This window comes from Saccopteryx bilineata, chromosome 5 (genome assembly GCF_036850765.1).
Source record: "Saccopteryx bilineata isolate mSacBil1 chromosome 5, mSacBil1_pri_phased_curated, whole genome shotgun sequence".
NCBI classification, from domain to species: Eukaryota; Metazoa; Chordata; class Mammalia; order Chiroptera; family Emballonuridae; genus Saccopteryx; species Saccopteryx bilineata.
The window spans coordinates 58799116-58825632 of record NC_089494.1 but is presented as its reverse complement, the minus strand read 5'-3'; the positions used below and the strand labels follow the sequence as shown (position 1 = coordinate 58825632).

The window sequence follows — 26517 nt, the reverse complement described above, 5'->3', positions numbered from 1 at the left end:
TAAAGCTCTGAGATGTGTTGGCAGGCTGTAAACTACTATTAGAAGGGTCCTAGCACAGACCCTCTCAAGAGGTCACCTCTCATTCTGAGATGCAGGACATAATAGAAGGTGTGTCAAGGTGCAAATGAAGTGATAAGAGTGAACCGTGTCAGGCAGTCCGGAGGCTACCTCTCCTCTCTCTTCTGCAGTTTAATGACTAAGCATTTTCAGCTTTACTTGCATCTATTCCTTAATTAAGATCTGATAATTAAAAAGTGAAGATATAATGCATGGATTTGCAGGATGTTATCTCAAATCTAGCATTAGTCAGATTGAATGTATCAGTAAACATCTGGAAGACATGAAAAAGAAGAAATATCATCCTCAACATCAAAAAGAACATACCTGAACATATGTCCCAATGTTTGTTTACCTGGCAGGGCTTATACTCAGGGCCCGGCTGAGTACCTTGAATGTCACAGTACAATAAAAATATTCACCTTTTTTTTTTTTTTTTTTGAGAAAATGCAGCTTAAATATGGACATTAGCAAAGCAGGGAATCATACTCTATCAAATCATATTAAAAACTGTAGAAAGGGGCCTGACTAGGTGGTGGCACAGTGGATAGAGCGTTGGACTAGGATGTGGAAGAACCAGGTTTGAGACCCCGAGGTCACCAGCTTGAGCACAAGCTCATCTGGTTTGAGCAAGGTTCACCAGCTTGGGCACAAGGTCATTAGCTCAAGCAAGGGATCACTTGGTCTACTGTGCCCCCCCCCCCTCTTCCCCGGTCAAGGCACATGTAAGAGGGCAATCAATAAACAACTAAGGAGCCGCAACAAAGAATTGATGTTTCTCATCTCTTTCCCTATCTGTCCCTCTCTCTGACTCTCTCTGTCTCTGTAACAAGGAAAAAAAGAAACTGTAGAAAGGGTATAGGATTTTTAATAGATTTTTATTCTTTTACCATCTTGGGATACAATTTAGCCCTAACTACATGTCAAATAAACTTAGAATAATGATTTTGAAGAGTCTTTCTTTACAACAGGTAAATAATATATTGTAGGGGCCAGGATTGCCCTTAACATTTGTGGAACCAAGGGCAAGAGTACAAATTGAGGTCTGTATTACACATTTCTAACTATGTAAAAAGTTATAAATAAAATGTTCTACGTTCCTAACTTAATCACTATACCTTCCTAATGAGCTGAAGGCCAAGTATGAATGTCTAATTCTTGGACTCCTTGGGGTTCTGCACCAAGAGATGGAGGCATGGAGGGAGCTGGAGCCCAAGCTGCAGTTGCCCCCTTCTCTTCTCATCCCTGGCTCTGACGGCAAAGGGCCTCTCATGCATGAGTGCGAATGCCCCAGCCCACACAGTTGGCTCCATGCACATCTCCTGGGCTCCGCTGGCTACCTTCAGGCTGAGAAGTGCATACATAGCGGCGTGGTCTGCACTGGGGAGGACGGGACTGGAAAAGAACTGTAGGCAGTCTATAAGGGTGGGCTTGAGGCATTTGGGCAAGGGATTCTGAGATGGTCCAAGGTATCCAGAGTGTAGTCTAAAAGGGACCAGTGTGGATTCTGAGTGGGCACATCCCCTTGACCCCTCCGTTTTCTCACTCTGTGGTGAGGGGCACAGCCAGAAAGGGTTGAGCCGAGCCCTTTAAAAGCCAAAAGGTGGTATCGACAGGAGCCCTACATCTGGAGTGTGATAAGTAGGCTAGAACGCATCACCCTGGTGCATACCTCAGGCCTGCTTCAGCAGGAGAATGGAGGCCAGACCAAGCTTGCCCAGACAGGGAAGATGGATCATGCCTTGCTCACCCTGAAGGGTTCACAGAAGCTTATCAGCGCTTAGCAAAGCAGAACAGCTCAATCAGAGAGTCTGCCCAGACTTAAATTTCAGTTTAGTAAACGATTTAAAGGGGCATATGCCTTTCACTTTATGAAAAAATGTCTGGAAGACTCTGGTGTTTGTCCTCCTTACTGTGACCCTGCTCCTTCGCTCGCCACTGCTCTCCTACTGCCAAGGACCCATCAGCCCTCACTTGCCATCCTTTTAGCCTGTTACAATTAGTGTTGACAACTTCAGTAATAATCCTGATAGGTGCCCTCATCTCCTTGGTCCTTCATCCATTCTTGTCTTTCTATTCACCAGCCCTGAATGAAATTAACTGCATAGTACTTTTTGTTTCTGCTCTGAAGCAGAGGATATTGCCGGAGATTAGAATTCTGATTCATGCCAATGTCAGCTGACTGGTTCCAGCTGAATCCTCACTACTAAAAGGCAATTCTCTGATTTTGCAATCAAGGTAGGTGCCTTCCTACCACCTTCCCCCACTGCTGCTTTTCTTAATCTTCCCTACTTCTCTCAAGCCCCAATCCCACCTTGCTTAATAGAAGAAATCAAAATTCTACAGTGTGAATCTCCTCTTTCTGTTTCTTATCTATTAAGAAATATTTAAAGGAGACATTTCCTCTCATTTCTCCTTGCCTCTCGCTTCAGAGGAAGAAGAGAACCTTCTCCTCTCCAGGGTTTGCTTTCCCCTTGGGTCACGGAGTCTGGGGATTCTAATGCATTGCAGACAATCACCATGAATGGTCCCTTCTCTGTTCCACATCTTCTGTTTCTTATTGTGTTAGTTTTCCTACTTACTCTTCACTACATCAAAATATCCACTGTCTTGACCCATCTTCTGCTCTCCCTCCCCTACAATCTATCAGCACCATCCTGGCTCACTTCTATCACTACTGAGCCAAGAGATAATTCTCCAGCACTTTGGATATGTTTTCATAGCATCATCAATCCCTTTGCCCCTTGGTCCTTCTGCTCCATCGTCCCAGAAAATCCCAAATCTTGGATCAACCCATCACCCATTTTATCAGCTTTTACCATTCATAATGCAAGTTATTAAAGAAAATCACACAATTGTAGAGATTAGTGCCAATATCAATTTTGGCCTCTAACCTCAGTTAGACACTCTTAAGAGGTAATAATCCTTATATTTGTCCTTCCTTGCTTAATGACCTCTCCTACTTCCTTTGGTAATAATTCTAATCCTATGACATTCTCAATCTCTACTCTTTCACTTTTAACCATCGTCCTTCCTTCCTTCCTTTTTTCCTTCCCTCCTTCTTCCTTCCTTCCCTCTTTCCTCCTTCCTTCCCTCCTCCTTCCCTCCCATACTTCTTTCTTCCCTTCCTTCTTTCTTCCTGTCTCTCTCTTTCACGTTTATCAATACCTGTGATGCATCCTATATATTTTTTATTTTTCTTTTACACAAGCCCAATCAGTAACCATATCCTGTTGATCTTCCCTCTCAAACATCTCCTAAACCCACCCTCTCTTCTTCATTTTGTTATTTTCTTAATTCAGGCCTTCATCTCTGCCTGGCTTCATTCAACTGTCTCTGAAAAGGACCCACTGATACTAGCCTCCTCTCTCTCCAGTTTCTCCTAGGCTGTCCTTTCAGAGGACTACTTGCTTAGGAAAGGCAAGTAGAGGGGAAGTTGGGGGTGGGGAAGTAGGGAAAAAGGGAGAGTCAAAAGAGACAAAGACCCAAAGTGTGGAAACCAAAGAGGGATATTAAGGGGAGGGTAGAAATCCCTGCCATTTAAACCATCTCCTCTGTGTCTTCATAAAATTTTCAGTCAAGTCTACATTGTTTACTTCTGTTTTGTGGAATTGACTTGCTTTTGGAAAAACAAAATAAAATGCTAAGTCTTGCTTTAAGGCAAAAGAGTACACATAAAGCCAGCTAATATCTGGCTTTCATGTTCAATTTAGTCTTCATTGATTCATTTATTTTTAATTTAACAAATATTTCTTGAACACTATATATATAGCTCACTATGGCAATGCCACCTACTCACTGCTCCTGGCAAGTCTCCAGCATTCTGCCAGACTGTAAGGATGGCAGCCATAGCCCATTCTAATAGGGGTATGGTTTCCTGGGTTGTCATGGCAGTTCTGAAGATGCTGCATTAGGAGGAGTGTGTGGGAATGGTAGCCAATTTCTTTATCTCTGTTCTGGAGAGCATGATGCTATTCACCCTTATGTTCCACAACTGCAGCAACCAGGTTACCAGGGACTCGGTAGGGTTCTGCCTAAATTGCACCTCCAACTCCATTAGCTTTGCCTGAGTGTAAAGACAGACCACAGAGTGCTCCACTACCTGTGGAGGGTGCTGTGCCAGCCCCTGAGGGATTCTTGGCTGCTGGGTTTTACCTTCTAGGTGATCACTGGCTGGGTTCTGAGTCTGCAGACGGCAGTTTCAGCCCAAGCCTCCTCCTCCTCTGAAGAGTTGGAAATGTTTGTCCCCACTGGCTCAAAGCCACTTTGCTGGCTCGAATGGAGCTCCATCTTCCACACCTCCTTCAGCTCCTGGAGCTGCTGGCTCTTGGCCTGAAGTTGAGATTCCAGCTTTTGAACCCACAGTTGTTTCTCCACCAACTGTTGGTGCCAGCGTTCCACTTCCTGGGCAAACTGGAACTCATGAACCTGTAACTCCTTCTCCAGAGATTGCTCTAGTTCCAGGTGCCATTGGTGTTCAGATCGCATCTCACACTGCAGCTTTCAAGAGCAGTCAACCTCCTTCTCCAGCTTTCACTCCAGTTTAAGCCATTATTGCTGCTTAGTCTGTAGCTCATCCTGGAAATTTTGACCTCAGGCAGCCTCTCACACAGAGCTCTTGGTTTCTTCTTGCAGGGTTGTAAAAAACACTCAGTTCATGATCCCCAACAGGAGAGCCAAGGGGAACCATACACTGGAGAGCAATGATCACTCCTCTATCCCATACTTCAAGGGAGTAGGTGGCTCCATACCAATCTGATCCGAATCCTGCCAGCTGTGCCAGATGTAAGGCTGCTAGTTGTGGCCGTGCAGATTCACACTGAGTTTTGGCAGATGGTAAAGGATCTGTAGAGCCAGAAAACGGTGGGCCATTTTGTCTATTAGAGTCTTGCAAGAGCAGACGAGCAAGCAGGCAGGGAAAACTACTTATCCCTCTCCGGGCTAACAAGCAAACAGGCTGGTGGGGAAGGGGGCAGGAAACCCCTTCTCTGGTAAACAGTAACAAAATATGGCCCCTCCCAATGGCAGCAGGCAATCCACATTCTACAAATCTGCAGCCCTAAAGGCAAATACCTGCAGCCTTACATAGACTATACATACATGGTGCTGCCCCTGTGCTCATGCACCAATCAGGCAAAGTACAAGCAAGCAAGGCTAACATACTTGTTTGCTCAACAACCACCCCGATGAGACCAGATGGAGAGGTCCCCCTCCACCACAGCATGCGGCCAATTACACATGGACCTCCATCCTCTTCTCCACTCCCCTTGGGCAGCCAGCTAATGAAACCTAGAGTAAGAGGCAAGAAGAGGGGAAGGAAGGTCTCAAATTGAATTCTGAACTGAAATACTTATATATCTCAGTTTCAGACAAATCACTGAGCTCACTTTATAGCACTCTAGACAAACTGTCTGCCAGGAGGTTCAGGTTCAGGTATTAATTTACTCTAGGAAAAAATGTTCCATTTTTGCATACTCAGTGTTTGGGAACTTCTGTACCTGTGAATTATCTTTCTTGTTGCAATCACATGGCTACTGTGTGGGGATGGTTTGAGAGAAAAAATGGAAACAGGAAGACAAGGGGTTTAGGTAAGATGTGATGGTGGCAGAGAGGAAGGATTAAGCAAAAGGACAGAAGAAACAAAATTAAGAGTTGATGGTAATGCATGTGGTTGTGAGAGAGTAAAAAGAAAACAGTCGAGTGTGATACACAAGTTTCTGGCTGCATCAATGTGTCCATGGTAGTGCTCGCCACTCATTAGGGGGAATTCAGGAAGAGGTACAGGTTTAAAAAGAAACTGAGTTCAGTTTTAGTTTAAGATGGCAATGGAACATAAAGGCAGAACTGACTAAAATGTAGCTATCTGGGTCTGAAGCTCAAGAGAAGGTCTGGGCTAGAGAGAAATATCTGGGAGCATGTAGATGGTGTCATAAATGACCAGGACATGCCAAATGCTGCATAAGGTCAAATGAAAAGAGAACTGAAAAGTCTCTTGAATTTAGCTACACAGCAATCACTGACTACTTTGGAGAAAACGATTTTGGAAAAAGTGAGTTGGAAGTGAGAAAGGTGAAACAGTGAGTGGAGATAACTTTTCCAAGAAGTTTGGCTGGTAAGGGGAGAGAACACTGTAGATGGAGGAGAAGATGGCTTTTTTTAATCTGAGAAGGAAGGAGCCAGTAGAAGAGGAGGTGAGAGTGAGAAAGAATTACTGAAAGTGATGTCAACAAAATGTCAGGAGGAGGTGAGAGTCAGAAGATGAGCCAATCTGTCTTAGATGGGGGAGGGGAGCATCTTTTATAATAAAAACCAAGGTTGAATAAAGAGGCAAGGTGAGTAAAGATGCAACTTTTGTAGGTTGGCATGAAAATTGAGACTGCTCACATCCCATAACTTCAATTTTCCCTCCTCTTGATAAGTGAGAAATAAAATCACCTTCAGAGAACGATAGAATAAGAAATAAAACACCTACAGAGAATGACAGAGAGAGCAAGCACAGAAGTTTTGAAAAAGAGGAGAATTCTTGAAATAGCCGCTCTGGAGGTTCAAAAGAAAGAGTAAGTGGGTCAGGGAAACGTGGTAGGATTGCAGGCGGCGCTGAAGTTCCACTGAGGCTGCTGAGCATGGCTTCAGGGCTGCTCAGCCTGTGCGGCTGTGTGGCTTTCTCCAGCAGTGTCCCGCAGTGCAGGTCGAGAAATGGCCACAGCAGGCGGCTGCTCTCAAGGTACACATCCCAAGTTTGGTCAGGCAGATGAAACAGAAGAATGACGAAGAAATGGAATTGAAAACATATAGTTCAGAGGCTAATATCATGAAGCAGGATATCCTTCCTGGGTAGAGGATGAAAAAGAGACAGTAAAAGGGTGATTGGTAAGGAGAAAGAAGAGTAGAGATCTTAATAAGTTTGGAAAATCAACAGAGTAAAAAATAACCAAATGAGAAGAACTAGGGGAACAGAAAATCGTGGGTTGAGAGGTCTTATGATTTCTTGATGACAAAGTCTGGGGGTGGACATGAGACTGGGTGACTGAAGCAGAATGGAGAAGGTAATCAGAGATGGAATCAAAGAACTGAGGGTCAAGCATGCATCATGGATATACCAGATGTGCTAGGTTGTTGACAGAATTTGGCATGAAAAGAAATACGGTGGGTCTATTGACAATGTCTTGAATAAATAGAGGGTATGGTCAAGCAGTTAGTAGAAGACAGCTGGGGTAGAGTGTGACTTAAGGGATATGTAGCCTGGGTTGCAGAGGGCAGGGAACTGAGACCCACAGAAATGTCAATATGCGCAGAATCTGACCCAGTAGCCTCCACCTGTGAGGGCTGTGGAGGAAGCACTGTGATTGTGGGGTAAGCCAGGTTTCTTCGGGCTAGCTAGAGAGTTAAAGAATGTTTGGTGAAGAGGCTAGGGTTATTAGGGACTTTGTTGATAATGGAATAGGATTCTGGAGGTCACCGAGGACGTTTAGGACAGGGAGGAGTGGGAGGCTGAGTCAAGTATGAGGATGAGAGTGTCTGTAACAGGATAACTCACTGAAAGGGCTTCCCTCTTAGGCACATGTCAAGAATATCAAGGGTCTGGGGGTGGTAGGTTTGACAGTGGTAAAGATGCAGGAGAATCCAGGCCCTCAAGATTCAGTGTTGTCCTGGCTGTGTCACACCTCCAAGACTCCTGGGTCTCAGAGAGGAATGGGCTGAGTTTTGATTCCAGGGAAAGGCTCAGAGCTGAGGGCTGGCTGTGGGACTGCAGCTCTAGATGGCCTGGGATGGTGTGGCCTTGGAGCTCACACAGGCCTCTGGAGGGGTGATATTCAATATCCCAGCTTCCTTTACTCCCTCATATTCTGCATTATCGCAATGCCTCTATGTTTTTTCATTTTAGGGTTTGGTTTTGTCTTTAAGCTTAAAGCCCAGGAAAAAGCAGCCAGTAAGTAACTTTCAAGCACCAGGGTTTGTTTCGGCAAAGGCAGACAGCCAGAGTCATCACAGCATTAATTATTTTCAGCACAAGGACTATCACAAGGTATTCCTTCAAGGGAAGATGTGGTATTTAGAGTAATTTCCTAGAATGTTTGCTTCCATAACAAAAAAAAAGGAGGCTCTGGCTGGGTAGCTCAGTAGATAAAGCATCGACCCAGAGTGCCAGAGGTCGTGGATTCAATGAATTCAATGCCCCTATCAGGGCATGTACAAGAAGTAATCAATTGACTACACAACTAAATGAAAAAACTAAGTGAAACAAGTTGATGCTTCTTTTTCTCTCTCCCTCCCTTTTCACTTTCTCTCTAGCTCTTGCTCTCCCTTCCGTCCCCTTCTCAAATTAATGGAAACATTTTTTTCTAACAGGGCGGGAATTTAAAAAGGACACTGACAGAGATCAGACTTATGGTTGCTAGAGGAGTGGGGGTTGGGGCTGGGTGAAAAAGGCAAAGGATTGAGAAGTACAAAGTGGTAGTCACAGAATAGGCATGGGGATGTAAAGTAGGAACTCTAGTCACTAATATTGCAATGACTTTATACGTGAACTATGAGGGGACCACTTTGTAAAGTATGTGATTGTCTGACCACTATGCTGCACACCTGAAACTAACACAAAATAATACTGACTGTAAAGGGTAATTGAAAAATAAAATAAAATAAAAAAGACTGATACATTGAAAATTGGTTTTTCTTAAATAAGAACCACTTATAAACTGTATTTCTTTTCCCTCTCCACAGTGAGTTTGTTTAAAAAGCAAAGGTCACATTTTAGCTTCTGTCCAGTTCATTACACATGAACAAGTTAGCGTTCTCCGGAGCTCTTGAAATGCCATACCTGAAGGGGTCAGCTTCTTCGTGTTCTCTTCGTCAGCAGATTGTGTTGTGAACATCTTGCTGTTAGACTCCCTTCTGTTGTTTAATGAAGAGATACAATGACACTAGGAAAAGTAAAGGTTTAAAAAAATCCTTAGTGGGGCTTTGATGTCAACTCTAAAGATCTAAATGCGTTCCACTTCTTCTCTCTTGCATTATTAGCTCAACCTTAAGTTACATGCTTTTAATGAAGTGTTACTTTCATGCTAACTTCCTAACCTTCAGGGCAGTATCTGGTGACAGGGTGATCACTTTACAGCAGGTTCAAAGAATCAGTTGGCAAAAAAGGTCAGTAAACAGCATCATTACATATCTTCAGTGAATCCAATACTTAATAGAAAACCTGATGGTTTGGTGCTTGGCCGTGTCAGATACCCAGAGTAATGATGCAGGTGATCATGTTATACGACATTCTTCATGACACAGGAATGTTGATGACGTTATTTTTAAGATACAGAAAACACATCCAGTGTGGGAGATACTGCTAAGTGGTCAGTTTCTTCATTCACTGATATCAGTTTCTCATTAATTCTTTCCATTCCCATATAGCTGACTGAATCTATTTCAAAAAATTGTCAACCATCTTACCTTAGGTTCTGTTTTTGTTTGTTTGCTTGCTTGTTTTTTTAAAGAAGGGTGAGTTGGGGGCAGGCTGTTGATAGGTGTTTGCTGCTGTTGAAGCCAGCTCTCTTCCGGTATTTTTTCATCTGTGCTGCCATCTAGAGAGAAGAATTAGAAACACACAAAATAAACTGGAAATCCCAAGATGGAGTTGAGGGAAGTGGCTACTGTACATCGGTTTGTAGAAAGCTGTGAGCAACGGCAGTGAGATTTGGTGGTGATAACTTTATGTTGTTATCCCCCCTCTCTCTCTCCCAGGCACAAAACAAGATTTGGATATCTGTTTATCAGTTTTTATGACAACATTCCAGGCATTGCTGGGGAGCCATTTCCTGGACTCAAATTGACCTCTTCTTACATAAGTAAAATTTAATTGTTAACATTCTGGTACTTCCAAAGTGGTTTCATTTTTCCATAGTTGAAAACACTGCTGGAAATGCTTACATGCTGTCTTGCAGGATTTGGAAATAAAATAACTTGCTGTGTGTGTGTGTGTGTGTGTGTGTGTGTGCTTGCTGTGTGTGTGTGTGTGTGTGTGTGTGTGTAAGATGGATTTAACAAGGGATATTTTGAACACAGCAGGATGGTTTCTTGAAGTCAGTGTGTTCCGCAGAACCCACTAGTTCTTCAGGATGTTTATAGGTGAAACATTGGTCAAGTAAATTTGTGAGGTTAAACTATTTTAAACAGTTTTGTTTAATACAGACAAGTCTTCTGATAACCTTAATTTAGCAATGTACACTGTGAACTTGCCAGAGAGGAAAATGCTAGGCAGTTTCCCCAGCTTGACCTTGAAAGCACAGAACTGATGTTATGCTAGCATACTTAAAAAAAACTACACCGGGGAAAGGAATTTGGGAGTGCGCAGCATGTGCAACTATTCCAGTCCTCCCCCCATCCACCCTAGTCCTCCTCCTCGTATCTAAATATTTTTGAAGCTTTGCTTTGGTTTGAGTAAAGATTTAACTACTTTTTTTTTCTAGCAGGAATGTTATAGGATTTCTTTGACAATTCTTACTTTGAAGTAAAACAAAATAATTTTACTTATAATTTAGGCTAGATCTTCTCCCTCAGTGTACACGCCAAATAGCAATAAGATGGTTTTTCTTGAAAGCACACATTTAGCATGCTCTAATTCTATGCAAGGGACCATTGGGTGGGAAGAACAGGGAGAGCTGAGTAGAACATGACTCCTGCTTTTGTCAGTTAAACAGGTGGAGGGATAAGTTTATATACAATTTAGTATAAGATGCTTTTAAAAATCAAAATTCAACTGCATAAATTTCAAGATCAAATTGGATTTATTCAATAATTTATGAATTGGTCAGCATCCCACCTAGCAAATAGAGAGATGCCCTCAGGAACTGTATAAAATGAAAGGCTTTTATAGGCAGAAAAGGGAAAACAAAAAAAAAAGCAAATTGTTCCAGGCAGGGTCACCTTCCTTAGGATGAAAGAGTTCTATTAGGTGGATTACCTTACTAGTGCTGACCAGAGAAATTCCAGACTGATCAATTAAGATTAAGTTCCGGGGAAAGGCTGAAATTGCCATTACTTAGGTATTAGGTCTCCATTTGCTGACACGAGTCTTAGCACAAGTGACTCCATTTTGGGTCTGTTCCCCTTTTTACAGTATTTTTTTTTTTTTTTTTTTTTTTACAGAGGCAGAGATAGACAGGGACAGACAGGAACAGAGAGAGATGAGAAGCATCAATCATCAGTTTCTCGTTGCGCATTGCGACTTCTTAGTTGTTCATTGATTGCTTTCTCACATGTGCCTTGACCGTGGGCCTTCAGCAGACCGAGTAACCCCTTGCTGGAGCCAGCGACCTTGGGTCCAAGCTGGCGAGCTCTTTGCTCAAGCCAGATGAGCCCGCGCGCGACCTCGGAGTCTCGAACCTGGGTACTTCCGCATCCCAGTCCGACGCTCTATCCACTGCGCCACCGCCTGGTCAGGCAGGTCTGTTCCCCTTTTAAACAATCCCATTATATAATCGTCACACCAGATTTTTCATCATACCTGAAATAACAGAACTTTGTTTCTGTGGAACAAGGCCATCAGCCATGGAAGAAAATAGCCTTAAAGCAATGCTGTTGTAGAAGATTTCTGTTGGAACACACCTGCTCACAAGGGATGGCTTAGGCGATGAGATCCGCAAGATGAAGAAAAGCACGAGGAGCCGGAAGGCAAGGTGGTACATTTTGCAATGCTTTATTGCTGATTCATTTTTGCTTCTGATGTTCCCCCTCTATAGGTCCTCAGTCTCTATTCTCAAGTCTCCTGGATACTAATGTCTCCCATTGTCTCAATTCTGATGTCTCCCGTCTCCCCCCTAACAGTGCCTGTATGGGTAGACATAGAGCTTAAGGACAATAGCAGCATGGGGCCATTATCACATCAACCATTACAGCAGTGTGGTGATATCAACTTTCTGTGTTAGCTAGCCTGTGCCCTAAAAGGCAACCTTCCGGGCACCTGACCTAGAAGGGCCTGGGAACCAAGGCTAAACCAGCCCGAATATGTGGAGGAGCTGGCACCTGGGCGGGCTGCCCAGGACAGGGGAGCTAGTGCTGCTTGCAGCTTCTCATGAGAACCAGAGCTCACATACTGGCTTCACTACTAGGGTCCTCACAATTTTACTTTTTAAATATATATTAAAATGTCAATGGTCATGAATATTTTCTGTATTAATTCTAGAAAATGACATTCTCAGTGAAACCAGGTGAACAACATTAAGACTTTTTTGATAATTTTTCTGCACTTTAAAAAGGACTATATAATTTATACTTCTGACTCAAGAAGTAAAGTCTCCGTTTAGGTATCAATAAGGATAATTATAAAACATCACCCTTCAAAAAGGATACATATTATTTTCATTTTATAGAAGCAAGTGGGGCTCAGAGAAGTGAATCAGTGTGTTTAATATCATGAAAATGGTGTGGTTGGGATTCAATGTTAGTCTCATCTAGCTCCAAATCCTTATTATTTATTTCCATTATGGTGGGGCAGAGTAATTTTAGAAAATGTTTGTATGCTCCCTGATTTCCATAACCTAAAATATGACTTGCTGAAGTGAACTGGGAAAAACAGTCTACCTGAGGTTTAGAGAATTACACACATACATGGGAGACTATAAGCTTTATAAGAGCAGAAACCATGGGACCATATCTGTTCTCCTTACCATACTAAACCCAGTGCTTAGTACGGGTCTGGCATGTAGGTCCTCAGTGAAGATTTACTCCCTGTGCGTACTCTCCCTCCTGGGAGCACACTGTGTGCCTTTTCCTTCCCCTCTTCTTCCCTTTCAGGCATACATCTTCTTAATACTAAGGGACTCCACAAGACTTGCAACAAGGGGAGCAACGGGCAGGGGCAGCTCATCCTGGGCTAACCCCCTGAACCTGCCTCCAAGACCCCCTTTTCTCTGACTTCTCAGTGAGCCAAAGCTGTATCACTCAGGCTCATTTCTTTCCTATAACATTTCTTTTTTTTCTTTTTTTTATAAATTTTTATTAATGTTAATGGGATGACATTAATAATTCAGGGTACATATATTCAAAGAAAACATGTCTAGGTTATCTTGTCATTAAATTATGTTGCATACCCCTCACCCAGAGTCAGATTGTCCTCCATCACCCTCTGTCTAGTTTTCTCTGTGCCCCTCCCCCACCCCTTAACTCTCTCCCTCCCTCCCTCCTGCGTCCTCCCTCCCCCCACCCCTGGTAACCACCACTCTCTTGTCCATGTCTCTTAGTCTCGTTTTTATGTTCCACCAATGTATGGAATCATGTAGTTCTTGTTTTTTTCTGATTTACTTATTTCACTCCGTATAATGTTATCAAGATCCCACCATTTTGCTGTAAATGATCTGATGTCATCATTTCTTATGGCTGAGTAGTATTCCATAGTGTATATGTGCCACATCTTCTTTATCCAGTCTTCTATTGAAGGGTTTTTTGGTTGTTTCCATGTCTTGGCCACTGTGAACAGTGCTGCAATGAACAAGGGGCTACATGTGTCTTTACGTATCAATGATTCTGAGTTTTGGGGGTACATACCCAGTAGAGGGATTGCTGGGTCATAAGGTAGTTCTATTTGCAGTTTTTTGAGGAACCACCATACTTTCCTCCATAATGGTTGTACTACTTTACATTCCCACCAACAGTGTATGAGGGTTCCTTTTTCTTCACAGCCTCTCCAACATTTGCTATTACCCGTCTTGTTGATAATAGCTAATCTAACAGGGGTGAGGTGGTATCTCATTGTAGTTTTGATTTGCATTTCTCTAATAACTAATGAAGCTGAGCATCTTTTCATATATCTGTTGGCCATTTGTATTTCTTCCTGGGAGAAGTGTCTGTTCATGTCCTCTTCCCATTTTTTTATGGGATTGTTTGTTTGTTTGTTGTTGAGTTTTATGAGTTCTTTGTAAATTTTGGATATTAGGCCCTTATCTGAGCTATTGTTTGAAAATATCAGTTCCCATTTAGTTGGCTGTCTGTTTATTTTGATATCAGTTTCTCTTGCTGAGCAAAAACTTTTTATTCTGATGTAGTCCCATTCATTTATCTTTGCCTTCACTTCTCTTGCCATTGGAGTCAAGTTCATAAAATGTTCTTTAAAACCCAGGTCCATGAGTTTAGTACCTATGTCTTCTTCTATGTACTTTATTGTTTCAGATCTTATATTTAGGTCTTTGATCCATTTTGAATTAATTTTAGTACACGGGGACAGGCTGTAGTTGAGTTTCAAAACTGTATGGTATTGGCAGAAAAATAGACACTCAGACCAATGGAACAGAATAGAAAGCCCAGAAATAAAACCACATATATATGGTCAAATAATCTTTGATAAGGGGTCCAACAACACAAAATGGAGAAAAGAAAGCCTCTTCAACAAATGGTGTTGGGAAAACTGGAAAGCCACATCCTATAACATTTCTAGAGAGCCAAATCAGCCACGTCTGGGATCTCTTGTTGTTTCTTCTATCCTAAGTCCTTCCTTGTTTCTCTGTCCCCAGCTTTAATAGTAAGTGTAGTTAAAAGAAAAGATTTGCTCAGTGAAGCACACACAAATGATAATGTTTAGGAATAGGTGGTAGGCTCACAAAAAGAAAGGAAAGAAAGAAAGAAGGAAGGGAGGGAGGGAGGGAGGGAGGGAAGAAGGAAAGAAGGTAAGAAAGAGGAAGGGGAGAGAAAGAAAGAGGGAAATGAAAATGAGAGCGAGGGAACTTGGATTTTATCTTTGGGTTGGCTATGTGAACTTGGGGCAATCATTTCTCCACTTTATTTCCTAGTTTCCTTATCTGAATGCAAAAGATGGTGACCTAGTAGATTACTAAGGTCCCCTCCAGATTTTAATTGCTTGTGGATGAGACTGGGTTCCTTCTTGATATAATGACATGTTTCTTTGTGTCCACTAGGGGGTGATGTAGCACTAGTACAATGGCTATCATCTTCCTATTTATCCAATTGTGTTGATTTTTCCCCCTGAATTTACTTCCCTAGAAAATACTTCCACTTTTAACTTTCAAGCTCAAATTTATACTACAAGGAATAAGATTTAATTTGGCAATTAATGCTGAATAAACCTAAAAATAATTTAGCTTGATGATTCATATAGTTTAGTAGGAAAATTAGAATGAGTTATTGGTATAGTAAAGTTATGAGAAATTAAGGCTTTGCTTGGGTCAAAAGGAGGGCCTTAAAACTCTTTTAAAGGAAAATAGAATGAAACAAATCCCATTTACCCTAACAACAAAAACATAAGAAGTGTGCAAAATCTACATTGAGACAACTTCATAATTACCCAGGAGTATAAAAGAAGGCTTAAATAAATAGAGAGATATACCATGTTCTTGGATAAGAAGATTCAACATTTTAAAAACTTTAAATTAGTCTCCAAATGTATTTATAAATGTAATACAATTCCAATCAAAATCACAATGGGATATTCTTGGAAGCTTGATGAAAGAGTTATGAAATGCACTGAGAAAAATTAAGCTGAGAAGAGCCAAGAAAAAAAATTAACCTTTGAGGAGGAAGAGAATTTGAACTATTAGATTTTCAAAGAAATTATGAAATGGTTGAAATTAAAACAGTATCATAGGCCCTGGAGGGTTGGCTCAATGGTAGAGCATTGGCCCTGCATGTGGAAGTCCCAAGTTCAATTCCCGGTCAGGGCACACAAGAGAAGTGCCCATCTGCTTCTTCACCCTTCCCCATCTCCTTTCTCTCTATCTCTCTCTTCCCCTCCTGCAGCCAAGGCTCCAATGGAGCAAAGTTGGTCGGGATGCTAAGGATGGCTTCATGGCTTCTGCCTCGCATTAGAATGGCTCTGGTTGCAACAGAGCAATGCCCTGGATGGACAGAGCATCGCCCCCTGGTGGGTTTGCCTGGTGGATCCTGGTCGGGTGCATGTGGGAGTCTGTCTCTCTGCCTCTTCGCATCTCACTTCATAAAAATACAAAACCAACCAAACAAACAAAAAACAATATCATAGTGGTAACAAAATAAACAGACAGACCGATAAAACAGAATAAAGTTTATTGTCCAGAAACAAATACAAGTTTGGTGGTATTGACATGTATGCACATGTGCATGCAAGTGTGTGTGTGTGTGTGTGTGTGTGTGTGTGTGTGTGTGTGTTCTGGTTACCTAGCATCCTAGCACTTTTCCCAGTATAGAAGCTGAAGAAGAGCAGATTTTCCCTTGAGCCAACATATAACTGTTTGTTCAGGGAGGTTCTGACATCGAATCCAGAAGGAGTGTGGCAAAGGTATAGGGTCCAGCAAGTTATTTACAGAGATAGTGGTGATGTCAGTAATCTGGGAGATGAGAATGTCAGTTGGTGGTTGAGTCACTGAGAGCATTCTGCTTAGACTCTTCCTGTAACAGTTCTTGTCCAAGTTCTGCTTTAACCAGACTGTTCCTACAGAGGTCCCTGGCTGAGTTTTCTGTTGCTACCCTCTTTTGGCTCCTGTTTCCTGAGCCAGGCTTTTAACTTTCCAATAGATTTCATGAGCTACTTGGTGTCCTTCCAAAAATTTCATTCTGTATGAGCTACCTTGAGTTTGTTCCTTTTTTTTTCTTTTCTTTTTTTTGAAGGAGAGAGAGAGAGAAGGGGGGAAGAGCAGGAAGCATCAACTCCCATATGTGCCTTGACCAGGCAAGCCCAGGGCTTTGAACCGGTGACCTCAGCGTTTCAGGTCAATGCTTATCACTGCACCACCCCAGGCCAGGCTAGAGTTGGTTTCTAATGCTTGTAACTACTAATCCTGACTTGAACAGAAGGTGGTAATGGGGAGTTGGTTACAAACAACAGGTTCTTTAAGGATATAAAGAGACTCTAGTTATCCAGACTGATTCTGTTTCAAGATAATAAAGACCCAATTAATATTCAAAGATGGGAAGGCTATGGACTATATTAGAGTGAAACAGTTGAATCAATTAGTGCCTGTGAACATTAGGGTTAAGGTGAGCATTGAAAATAAGACCACGAAGAACTTAATTGCTGTTGCTACGGAACAGTATGAATGGTATGAGGAATTCAAGAGCTGTGTGCTGAGGTTAGCTACTTCACCTGAAGAGATCAACATGTGGAAATTTCTAAATTCTAATTTTAAATGTGCACTGAAACCCAAACTATGAATTTGTTTTTTAAAAAAGCCACAAAACCTCTTACAGCCCTAGAATTTAGATAGCTATAAACTAATATTTGTACTTGCTGATTGCTGACTTGCAAATCAGTTGACTTTACCTAATTACCTGGGGTCTTATGTGAACGTACGTTAAGGTACTGATTGGAAAAGTTACATCTTTAAAATGAAAATGCTATATAAAAGAGAATTTAAAGACTCTAGAAAACTCCCATACCAAACTCCACTGAGCCTTCCTCACCAGCTGAAGCAGTATCTCCTTTTACTTATGAGGCAATTTCTCCTTTGTTTGAAGATGCTGACGCACCATGTTTGAGGGAATTGCCTTATAAATGGATGCCAGTTCTCTTATGCCTTATTCTTACCTTGCACTCTCTCCAGACCTTTAATTAGAGTTAAATTATACTACGCTTCAAGAGGTCAATTATAAAGTGAAATTCAGGAAAGGATGGTTCAAGCATCAAAGGAATTAAAGAACTTTATAATTAATCTGTGGACTGTGGGTTAGAAAAGGTTTTAAGAATGCTGAATAAAGAGGAGAACACAGGTTTAGACTGGGCTAATTCTACAAATAGGGCTTACAAGAGATTCTAGATGAACTGTTTTAGCTTGAAAAGCTGGAGCTAAGTCTGTTTGTTCTGCTAAAGGTTGAAATCTGGACACAATGGTGACTCATGAAAAATGAAGTTGTGACACAAATCTCTGATAAAATGTAAAAGAACATATTTTTAAAATTCAGAAAACAGGAATGCTGGAATGGATTTATTATTTCTGACCCAACCACCCACCTCAACTGTACCTTCCCAAAAGGTCCAGAAGACATCCTTCACAAAGGCCTTGAGAAACAAATTTATAAGGACAGGGTTAGCAGATTTGGAAGTACTTTGGAGAATGTCCCCTGACCTGGGATGACAGTGAGAGACTCAAGTTGAATTTGCTTTACAGAGTTACCAGCGGATGGAAGGGTCCCAGAGTGGCATAGTCCAAGTAGCACCATTTAACTTCACATGTGGCTAACTTGAAAGGTAGTAGGGTCAGTGTAAAAATCACAATAGTCTGACCTTGGGATGACTTTCTGGTCGTGGAGTCCCTAAGATCAAAAATAGATAGGTCCCCTAAGGTCCTACTTGATTTATATATCAAAGAAACAAATAAAAAACCTTCAGGTCTAGAAAAGAGAGATATTACCCAATTTCTAAATACTAATCAGTTCTCAGACATAGTTTAAGGAAATCAGGGTACTCTTGAGTAAGTGCCTACTTGGATCTTCCTTCTGTTATGCAAAAAGACAAGTAGGCATTTATTAGGATTATAGTGAGCAATGAGGCAGAAATTGTTTGCTTTCACCTGGTATGAACAACAGGATAGCTTCACCTTCTTGCTACAAGATTATACGTCATCTTTAAGTCCCTGAGCTACAATTAATGAGGAAACTTGTTTATTTCCTCATTACAGGACATCACATAAGTTAGTAAAATAAATAAATTTCACATTACTTTTTACTTTTTTCTTAATGTGGTTACAAGAAAATTTTGAAATTACATATGTAATTTGTATTTCTCTTGATTAGAGCTAATAAAAGGATATCAAATCAAACAGTGGAATTAGGCCAATGTTTCCTGTAGTTCATTAGACCTGTCAGAATTAGAAAATGTCATTTATTTCACAAGTCTGAGCTGCTGAGCTTTTACTTTTGGCAAAATCACTATTCACAAATTGGAATTTTGTACTTTTCAAAAAATACTGGAATGGCAGCACGCAAGTCAGGATTGTATCTAGTTCTATTTTTAACACAGAATAAAATATATTAATAGCATTTGATCATTTTATTTAGAAATCAGGTAAATAAAAGCTTGTTAGTTCTCTGGGAAAGGTATGGTGAAAATGAACCTTGGCCAATTGATTTGAACATAGAAAATTTACCTGGCTGGTTGGCTCATTGGTAGACCATCGGACTGGTGTGTGGATGTTTTGGGTTTAATTCCCAGTCAGGGCACACAGGAGAAGTGATCATCTGCTTCTCCACCCCTCCCCCTCTCTTTCTCTCTCTCTTTCTTTCTTCCTTTCCCACAGCCATGGCTCGATCAGTTCGAGTGCATTGGTCCCATGGCTCTGTGGCCTTCACATCAGGTGCTAAAAAATGGCTTAGTTTCTGAGCAACGGAGGAGTGGCCCCAGATGGGCAGAGCATTGCCTCTTAGTAGGCTTGCCGGGTGGATCCCAGTCAGGGGGCATGAAGGAGTCTGTCTGTCTGCCTCCTCTCCTCTCACTAAAATAAAAAGAAAAAAGAAAAAAAATTTACTTGGAAAATCTGAGCCTCATATCACTTTATCATATTCTTTTCAACTTTATTTTACCATAAAATTTTAATTCCTCTACCTCTAACCATGGCGACAGAGGAAAGCAGAATAGACAATGAATAAGTGGTATTCTTTTTGATGTGTGATATGCAAAGTTTAACATATCGTATTTCCCCATATATAAGACTCTCCCATATATAAGATGCACTTTAATTTTGGGGTCTGAAATTTGAAAAAAAAAAGTATTGCATAAAGTTATTGAACTCAGGTTTTATTCATCATAAAATTAATACAACTCTTCATCACTGTCAAAACTCTCATCCATTAACTTGTCCTCATCTATGTCTGATGACAAATCACTGTGTTCATATATTGCCTTGTCCTCAATTCCATCTATGGCACTTGAAATGCCACAATCACTGTATAAGATGCACCCAGTTCTTAGGCCCCAAATTTTTCAAAAAAAAAAAAGGTGCATCTTATACATGGAGAAATACAGTAATTATTCTTTTAATTATACTAAGCCAAAGATGTCTACCAGACCAATATATACCAGTGTGACAAAACTATAGTGATGCTTTCTTATCAGAGACCAAATAGGAATCCTATTTCCAGAATTTAATAATTTCCTTGGCCTCCTACACTGTGGGGGAATTCCAATGGAGTACAAATAACCTGCCAAGATATGGTCATTTATGGTTGTCTTCAAAATGAAAGACTGAGTACTGCATGGAGATAGTGTCAATGGTGATGCTCAGTTAGATTAGTGTCTTCTCAGAGCTGTTCCTCCTTTTCTGTTTTGATGGTATCGCCATCTATTCACAGTTGTTCTATATTTCCTCACTTTCATTCCCTGTGTCTAAGTGGTCCTTGTGTAGTGCCAATTTGAAATGTCTTTTGAATCCTTCTGTCTCCCAACATTTCAGTGTAACTTTCTTAGGTGAGTCCCTTATCAATTCAGTCTCAAATACCATTAAGTGATTAGGTTTCCAGAATGAAGACTTATTAAAGTGTTTCCATTTTGCCCCCCACTTTAATTTAAGTTCCACACTGCCATCGGAATTACAGATTCAAATATCCTAAAGATCCAAACATATCAGTTTCCTGATTGAAAACTTTCCAATTGGATCCCATCTACCTACAGAATAATGTCCACACTCCTTAACATGAAATTTAAGGTTCTATGCATGCTAATCTCAATTTACTTTTTCAGATTTTTTCTGCCTTTCCCACCACATACTAGACTTCGCATATCTAAGTTTTAAAAAAATCACATAATTGCCCTGTTTGGGTGGCTAAATTGGTTAGAGCGTCGTTCCCTTATGGCAAGGTTGTGGGTTCCTATCCCTGGTCAGGGCATATACAAAAATCAACCAATAGACAAGGAGAACAACAAATCAATGTTCTCTCTCTCTCTCTCCCTTCTTCTCTCTCTAAAATTAATAAATAAGTTTTAAAAAAAATTTAAATCACATAATCAAAAATCCATTAACATTTTGAATTATTTTTGTTAGAAGTGGGGGAACTGAGAAAATTTATGTATGTTGTGATAAAATAGTGCTAAAATATAAATCTATTACTTATGGAAAATGTAGTCTATTTGTTTCCTTCATCAATAAAATGGGAATTGTTTTAATGGCAAGAGACAAAAATTGAATCTGAAATAGCTTTGGCAAAAATTAGAAATTTTGGCTTATGGATTCTAAGGAAGAGTTATAAAACCAACCTTTCCTGACCTACTAGAAATATACATAGAGCTCTCTATTTTCTAATAATGTTTCTACACATTATGATGTAGTAGACAGGATTTCAGTATGTGGTGGATCCATCTTGGTCCAAATTCAAGGGAGATGATTTAATTAAAATAACCTAAAGGTCCTCAATTAAATTGTGAGTTCTAGTAGAAAGTAATTGCCTTGTAACTCCCCACGCCCCCGGCCAGGAGATGATTAAAACAATACCACATTATAGTATACCTATGACTGATTAATTAATTACTGTCTAGCTAATGCCTGGCTCTACTTTTCAGTATTAAATGATTATAGATACAGAAAAGCAAGTGTTCTCTAGAGTTAACAGTATATTTAATTCCCAAAGTCACAGGACATCTTTTTTTTTTTTTTTTTTTTTAATAAATTTTTATTAATGGTAATGGGATGACATTAATAAATCAGGGTACATATATTCAAAGAAAACATGTCTAGGTTATTTTGTCATCAAATTATGTTGCAAACCCCTCGCCCAAAGTCAGATTGTCCTCCGTCACCCTCTATCTAGTTCTCTGTGCCCCTCCCCCTCCTCCTAACTCTCCCTCCCTCCCTCCCATGTCCTCCCTCCCCCCCCACCCTTGGTAACCACCACACTCTTGTCCATGTCTCTTAGTCTCATTTTTATGTTCCACCAATGTATGGAATCATGTAGTTCTTGTTTTTTTCTGATTTGCTTATTTCACTCCTTATAATGTTATCAAGATCCCACCATTTTGCTGTAAATGATCTGATGTCATCATTTCTTATGGCTGAGTAGTATTCCATAGTGTATATGTGCCACATCTTCTTTATCCAGTCTTCTATTGAAGGGCTTTTTGGTTGTTTCCATGTCTTGGCCACTGTGAACAGTGCTGCAATGAACATGGGGCTACATGTGTCTTCACGTATCAATGTTTCTGAGGTTTTGGGGTATATACCCAGTAGAGGGATTGCTGGGTCATAAGGTAGTTCTATTTGCAGTTTTTTGAGGAACCACCATACTTTCCTCCATAATGGTTGTACTACTTTACAGTCCCACCAACAGTGAATGAGGGTTCCTTTTTCTTCACAGCCTCTCCAACATTTGCTATTACCCGTCTTGTTGATAATAGCTAATCTAACAGGGGTGAGGTGGTATCTCATTGTAGTTTTGATTTGCATTTCTCTAATAACTAATGAAGCTGAGCATCTTTTCATATATCTGTTGGCCATTTGTATCTCTTCCTGGGAGAAGTGTCTGTTCATGTCCTCTTCCCATTTTTTTATTGGATTGCTTGTTTGTTTGTTGTTGAGTTTTATGAGTTCTTTGTAAATTTTGGATATTAGGCCAGGACATCTTAAATAATAAAAATATTGTACATCTTTAAAATTTTAGTCACTGTTTTTCTACTGAGGTCAAAGAGTTAAAAAAAAAAAGTTACAAATATACAAACAAAGCTAGTTGTATTCTACAAATTATATAACTCCAGTGCTTCTCGTGAGTACTTTAAAATTTTTCTGGAATTAATAACTGTTATCTTGATTTGCAAAAATGCAGTTAAGTGGTTTCTAAAGTTACTTTCATAGTCAGAGTGCTATCTTACCAGACACTTATTGCTAAAAGGTTTATATACAGTTTTTATACCTGCTTGTGGTTTCAACTGCCAGCTGTCAGAGAAGTGTTCCTATAATTGACAAAAGGGAGAAAGTGAAAAAAAAATCTAAATGGGAAAGTAAAGGGGGTGGTAAGGCAGGTAGATTTTTCCTGTCTTATCTTGTGATACATTCTGCTGCAGTAAACACTACTATCTCTTAACTAGATCCTTTGAAGTCAGAAAAAGGAAACAGAGAGAAAGCTTTATAAACTAGGAACTGTCTTCTTGTTCCTTGTGGCTTTGTCCTTTTGGAAAGTCTGCATGACCTCCTCTCCTTGTATGAGAGAAAACAAGGGTATAAGGACTGATAATTTGATGTGATGAGTTAGTTACAGAAGTAGCTGGGACATCTGTTACTCCCACTCTTCTTATTCATTACTTCTGTTCCGTTACTGGAGCAGACATTTGATTAACTACTGAGATTTAGAACTGAAGGGGATCCAAGGTGGGTTGTGGAGTAAATCCCAGCCAACTCTCTGTTTCATCTCTACCTCACTGGTTCCTCTGTTTCCAGATTTCAGGCAGACTGGCAGCTGGAGGTCATCACCTCAGGGGCAGGAAAGGGTCTAATTATTTCAAGAATAAGTAATTTAAAATGCATATTATGAGAGCCTGGATACATATCATTTTTGTATATCAGTTTTTGAAAGAATTAAAAGCAAATATCTCCACCTTATATACATTAGTATATAAACTAAAAGGAAAAGTTAAGAAAATTAAATAATTTCTAAATATTTACAAAAATTTAAGCTTATGCACACCACAGCAGAGAACCAGGACCACCTTATTATATTATGTATATTCATAGGCTGAATTGTAAGCAAAACCTCCAAGTATTAAAAAAATGCAAAAATCCAAACTTCCTAGTAATAATCAATATGTTATAGCAACCAACAATAAGATAAAAACAAACATTTACCTTAGAAGTTAACATTTACTGTAAGCCAAAATACCAGGAAAACATTTATTTGAAATACAATTATATATTTTATTTCCTGATGACTTGTTTATATATCCAGGTCATGAAAAAACGCAACTTCTAGCCCTGGCAGTTGGCTTAGTGGTAGAGGGCACACAGGGGAAGCGACCATCTGCTTTTCTATCCCCCTTTCTCTCTTTCTATCTCCGTCCATTCCGCCCTGCCACAGCCATGGTCCTACTGTTTCGAGCAAGTTGACCCTGCGTGCTGAAGATGGCTCCACGGCCTCGCCTCAGTCACTAAAATAGCTCCGTTGTGGAGCAATGGAGCAGTAACCTCAGATGGGCGGAGCATCACTTGGTAGTGGCTTGCCAGATAGATTCTGGCCCTGGCGGGGGCCGGGGCAGGAATGGCTCATGAAGTAGTTCTCTCTGCCCACCTCACACATAACAAAAAAATAAATAAATACAAGAGGGCAACTTTTTTCTACATGGCTTATGCAGAATAAGATGTTATGTCCAGGAGTAACTGTTAAGAGTATCTAATAATTCAAATGACTGTGAGACCTCAAAGGTAAATAGTATCTTAAGACCTAAAATTTGACTGTGGAATGTCTGGAACCCATACTGTAGTCTTTCCATTGTCAGTTTAGTGTTTATTTTTCACCTACACTGAACATATTAGAAAGTTTCCACACTTGATATTTGTCATTATTCACAGGAGACACAGTCAATCCTGTTATATCAAATATGGAAAATGAAGGGAAATGTTGATTATAAAAGTTAAGATCAACCAATCATCCAAAAAATTAAGTCATAGATTAAACCTCATAACCTGGATAGAACCAAGAAAAGAATTATCATCCATTTAATACCTGTACTTCTCAAAGAGCTTGGGCCAGGGTTTTTGGTAAAGGGGAAAAATGGAGTGGAAGCGTATAACTAAGGTCAGATTTGGTCTTATTGGAAGCACAGTCCATCTTGAAATGGCACAATGAACCTGTCTTTGTTGACTGAGAAATGGGCCAGCATGGCCTAGCAATCAGAGGAACACAAACACAGTCACTCTGAAAGTTCACTGGCTCCTTCACACCCTATTTTGAAAGACTAAAGTAGATATATATTGCTATTAAGGTTACTTGCTTATATAAATATGTCAATCTAGCAGTTGTTGCATGAGGACAAGACATGGTGACTGATACTTGCAGAGGGAAGGCAAACTGATTTAGTTCATAGTACGTGCTCCCTACTCTTCTTAAATGACAAACTTCTTCAGATCGAGTATTTGTTATTACTATTGCACAAAGTTCAATTTATAACAGATGTAAAGCTGCCAAGGATAAATATAGATTTTTTTTTTTCATTTTTCCGAAGCTGGAAATGGGGAGGCAGTCGGACAGACTCCCGCATGCGCCCGACTGGGATCCACCCGGAATGCTCACCAGGGGGTGATGTTCTGCCCCTCTGGGGCATCGCTCTGTTGCATCCAGAGCCACTCTAGCACCTGAGGCAGAGGCCACAGAGCCATCCCTAGCGCCCGGGCCATCTTTGCTCCAATGGAGCCTCGGCTGCGGGAGGGGAAGAGAGAGACAGAGAGGAAGGAGAGGGGGAGGGGTGGAGAAGTAGATGGGTGCGTCTCCTGTGTACTCTGGCCGGGAATCGAACCGGAGACTCTGCCACGCCAGGCCGACGCTCTACCGCTGAGCCAACCGGCCAGAGCCTAAATATAGATTTTAAAAGGGTGTGAAATATAGGTAACAAAGCCAAAAACCATTATCATAATGTCTTTCCCCCTTCCCCGCTCAGTAGCTGCTCCAGCAGACTCCTGGTCCCAGGAAGATCGCCCTCGCTGTACTTGATAGCAGCCTGCAGACGGAGGACCTGGCTGTGGTAGGTGGGGCTGTCCACGAGGAGGAAGCTGACCCCGCGTGGCCTCCGGATAAAGGCCGGCCTTGTACAGGGCCTGGGCCTGGTGCAGGCGGTACTGCTCCAGCTCTGGGTGCAGCTGGCTCAGCTGCTCATAGCACTCGGCCGCCATCGTGAACTCCTCCAGGCGGTAGTAGCAGTAGCCCAGCAGCGACAGGCCGGCCCAGCAACTTCACACATAATAGCCAAGATGCTCATTCGTCCTATTTACTGACACAAAAAGCCAACCTGAAAAGAAGATTGGCAAAATATTTTTTCTTTACATGTTCCCTAAGTGAATCTGTATTAGAACTGGCTAGGATTAGAAAGGAATCACCTGACCAAGGACTATGTATGTTTCCTGTTTTACTTCTTTGTTGGTTTTTTTAAGGTGAGTGGAGGGGAGATAGTGAGGCAGACTCCTGCATGTGCCTGACTGGGATCCACCCAGCAACCCCATCTGAGCTGTTTTTAGCACCTGGAGCTGACATGCTTGGACAAACCGAGCTATCCTTAGCACTGGGGCCATACTCGAACCTAGCCACTGGCTGCAGGAGGAGAAGAGGTAGAAAAGGGGGAGAGGGAGTGGGGGAGAGAAGCAGAATCACTTCTTCTGTGTGCCCTGACCAGAATTGAACCTGGGATGTTCATACACCAGGCCAGTGCTCTATCCACTGAGTCACCAGCCAGGGCCTCCTGTACTTCTTAAATAAATAGAATGTGTCTTTCAATATACAGCATATAAACTCATATTCAAAGATCCCTTTAGACTGTCCTCACAATATGAGATGATCATCAATTAGATAAACAGGAGTAACTTG

The 26517-nt window shown here is 41.0% G+C and overlaps 1 protein-coding gene across 1 annotated transcript in view; it reads right to left on the bottom strand.

Moving 5' to 3' along the window:
• Positions 1–963: 963 nt before the first annotated feature.
• Positions 964–26517, bottom strand: part of LOC136306882 (uncharacterized) — an 80143-nt gene continuing 54589 nt past the window's right edge. The window contains exons 4-7 of the mRNA XM_066233672.1: positions 9502–9632; positions 8876–8978; positions 5221–5346; positions 964–4902 (exon numbers count right to left, since the gene is read on the bottom strand). Coding sequence (XP_066089769.1) covers positions 4631–4902; positions 5221–5346; positions 8876–8978; positions 9502–9632 — 632 coding nt within the window. The 3' untranslated portion in view covers positions 964–4630. The remainder of the gene's footprint in view (positions 4903–5220; positions 5347–8875; positions 8979–9501; positions 9633–26517) is intronic.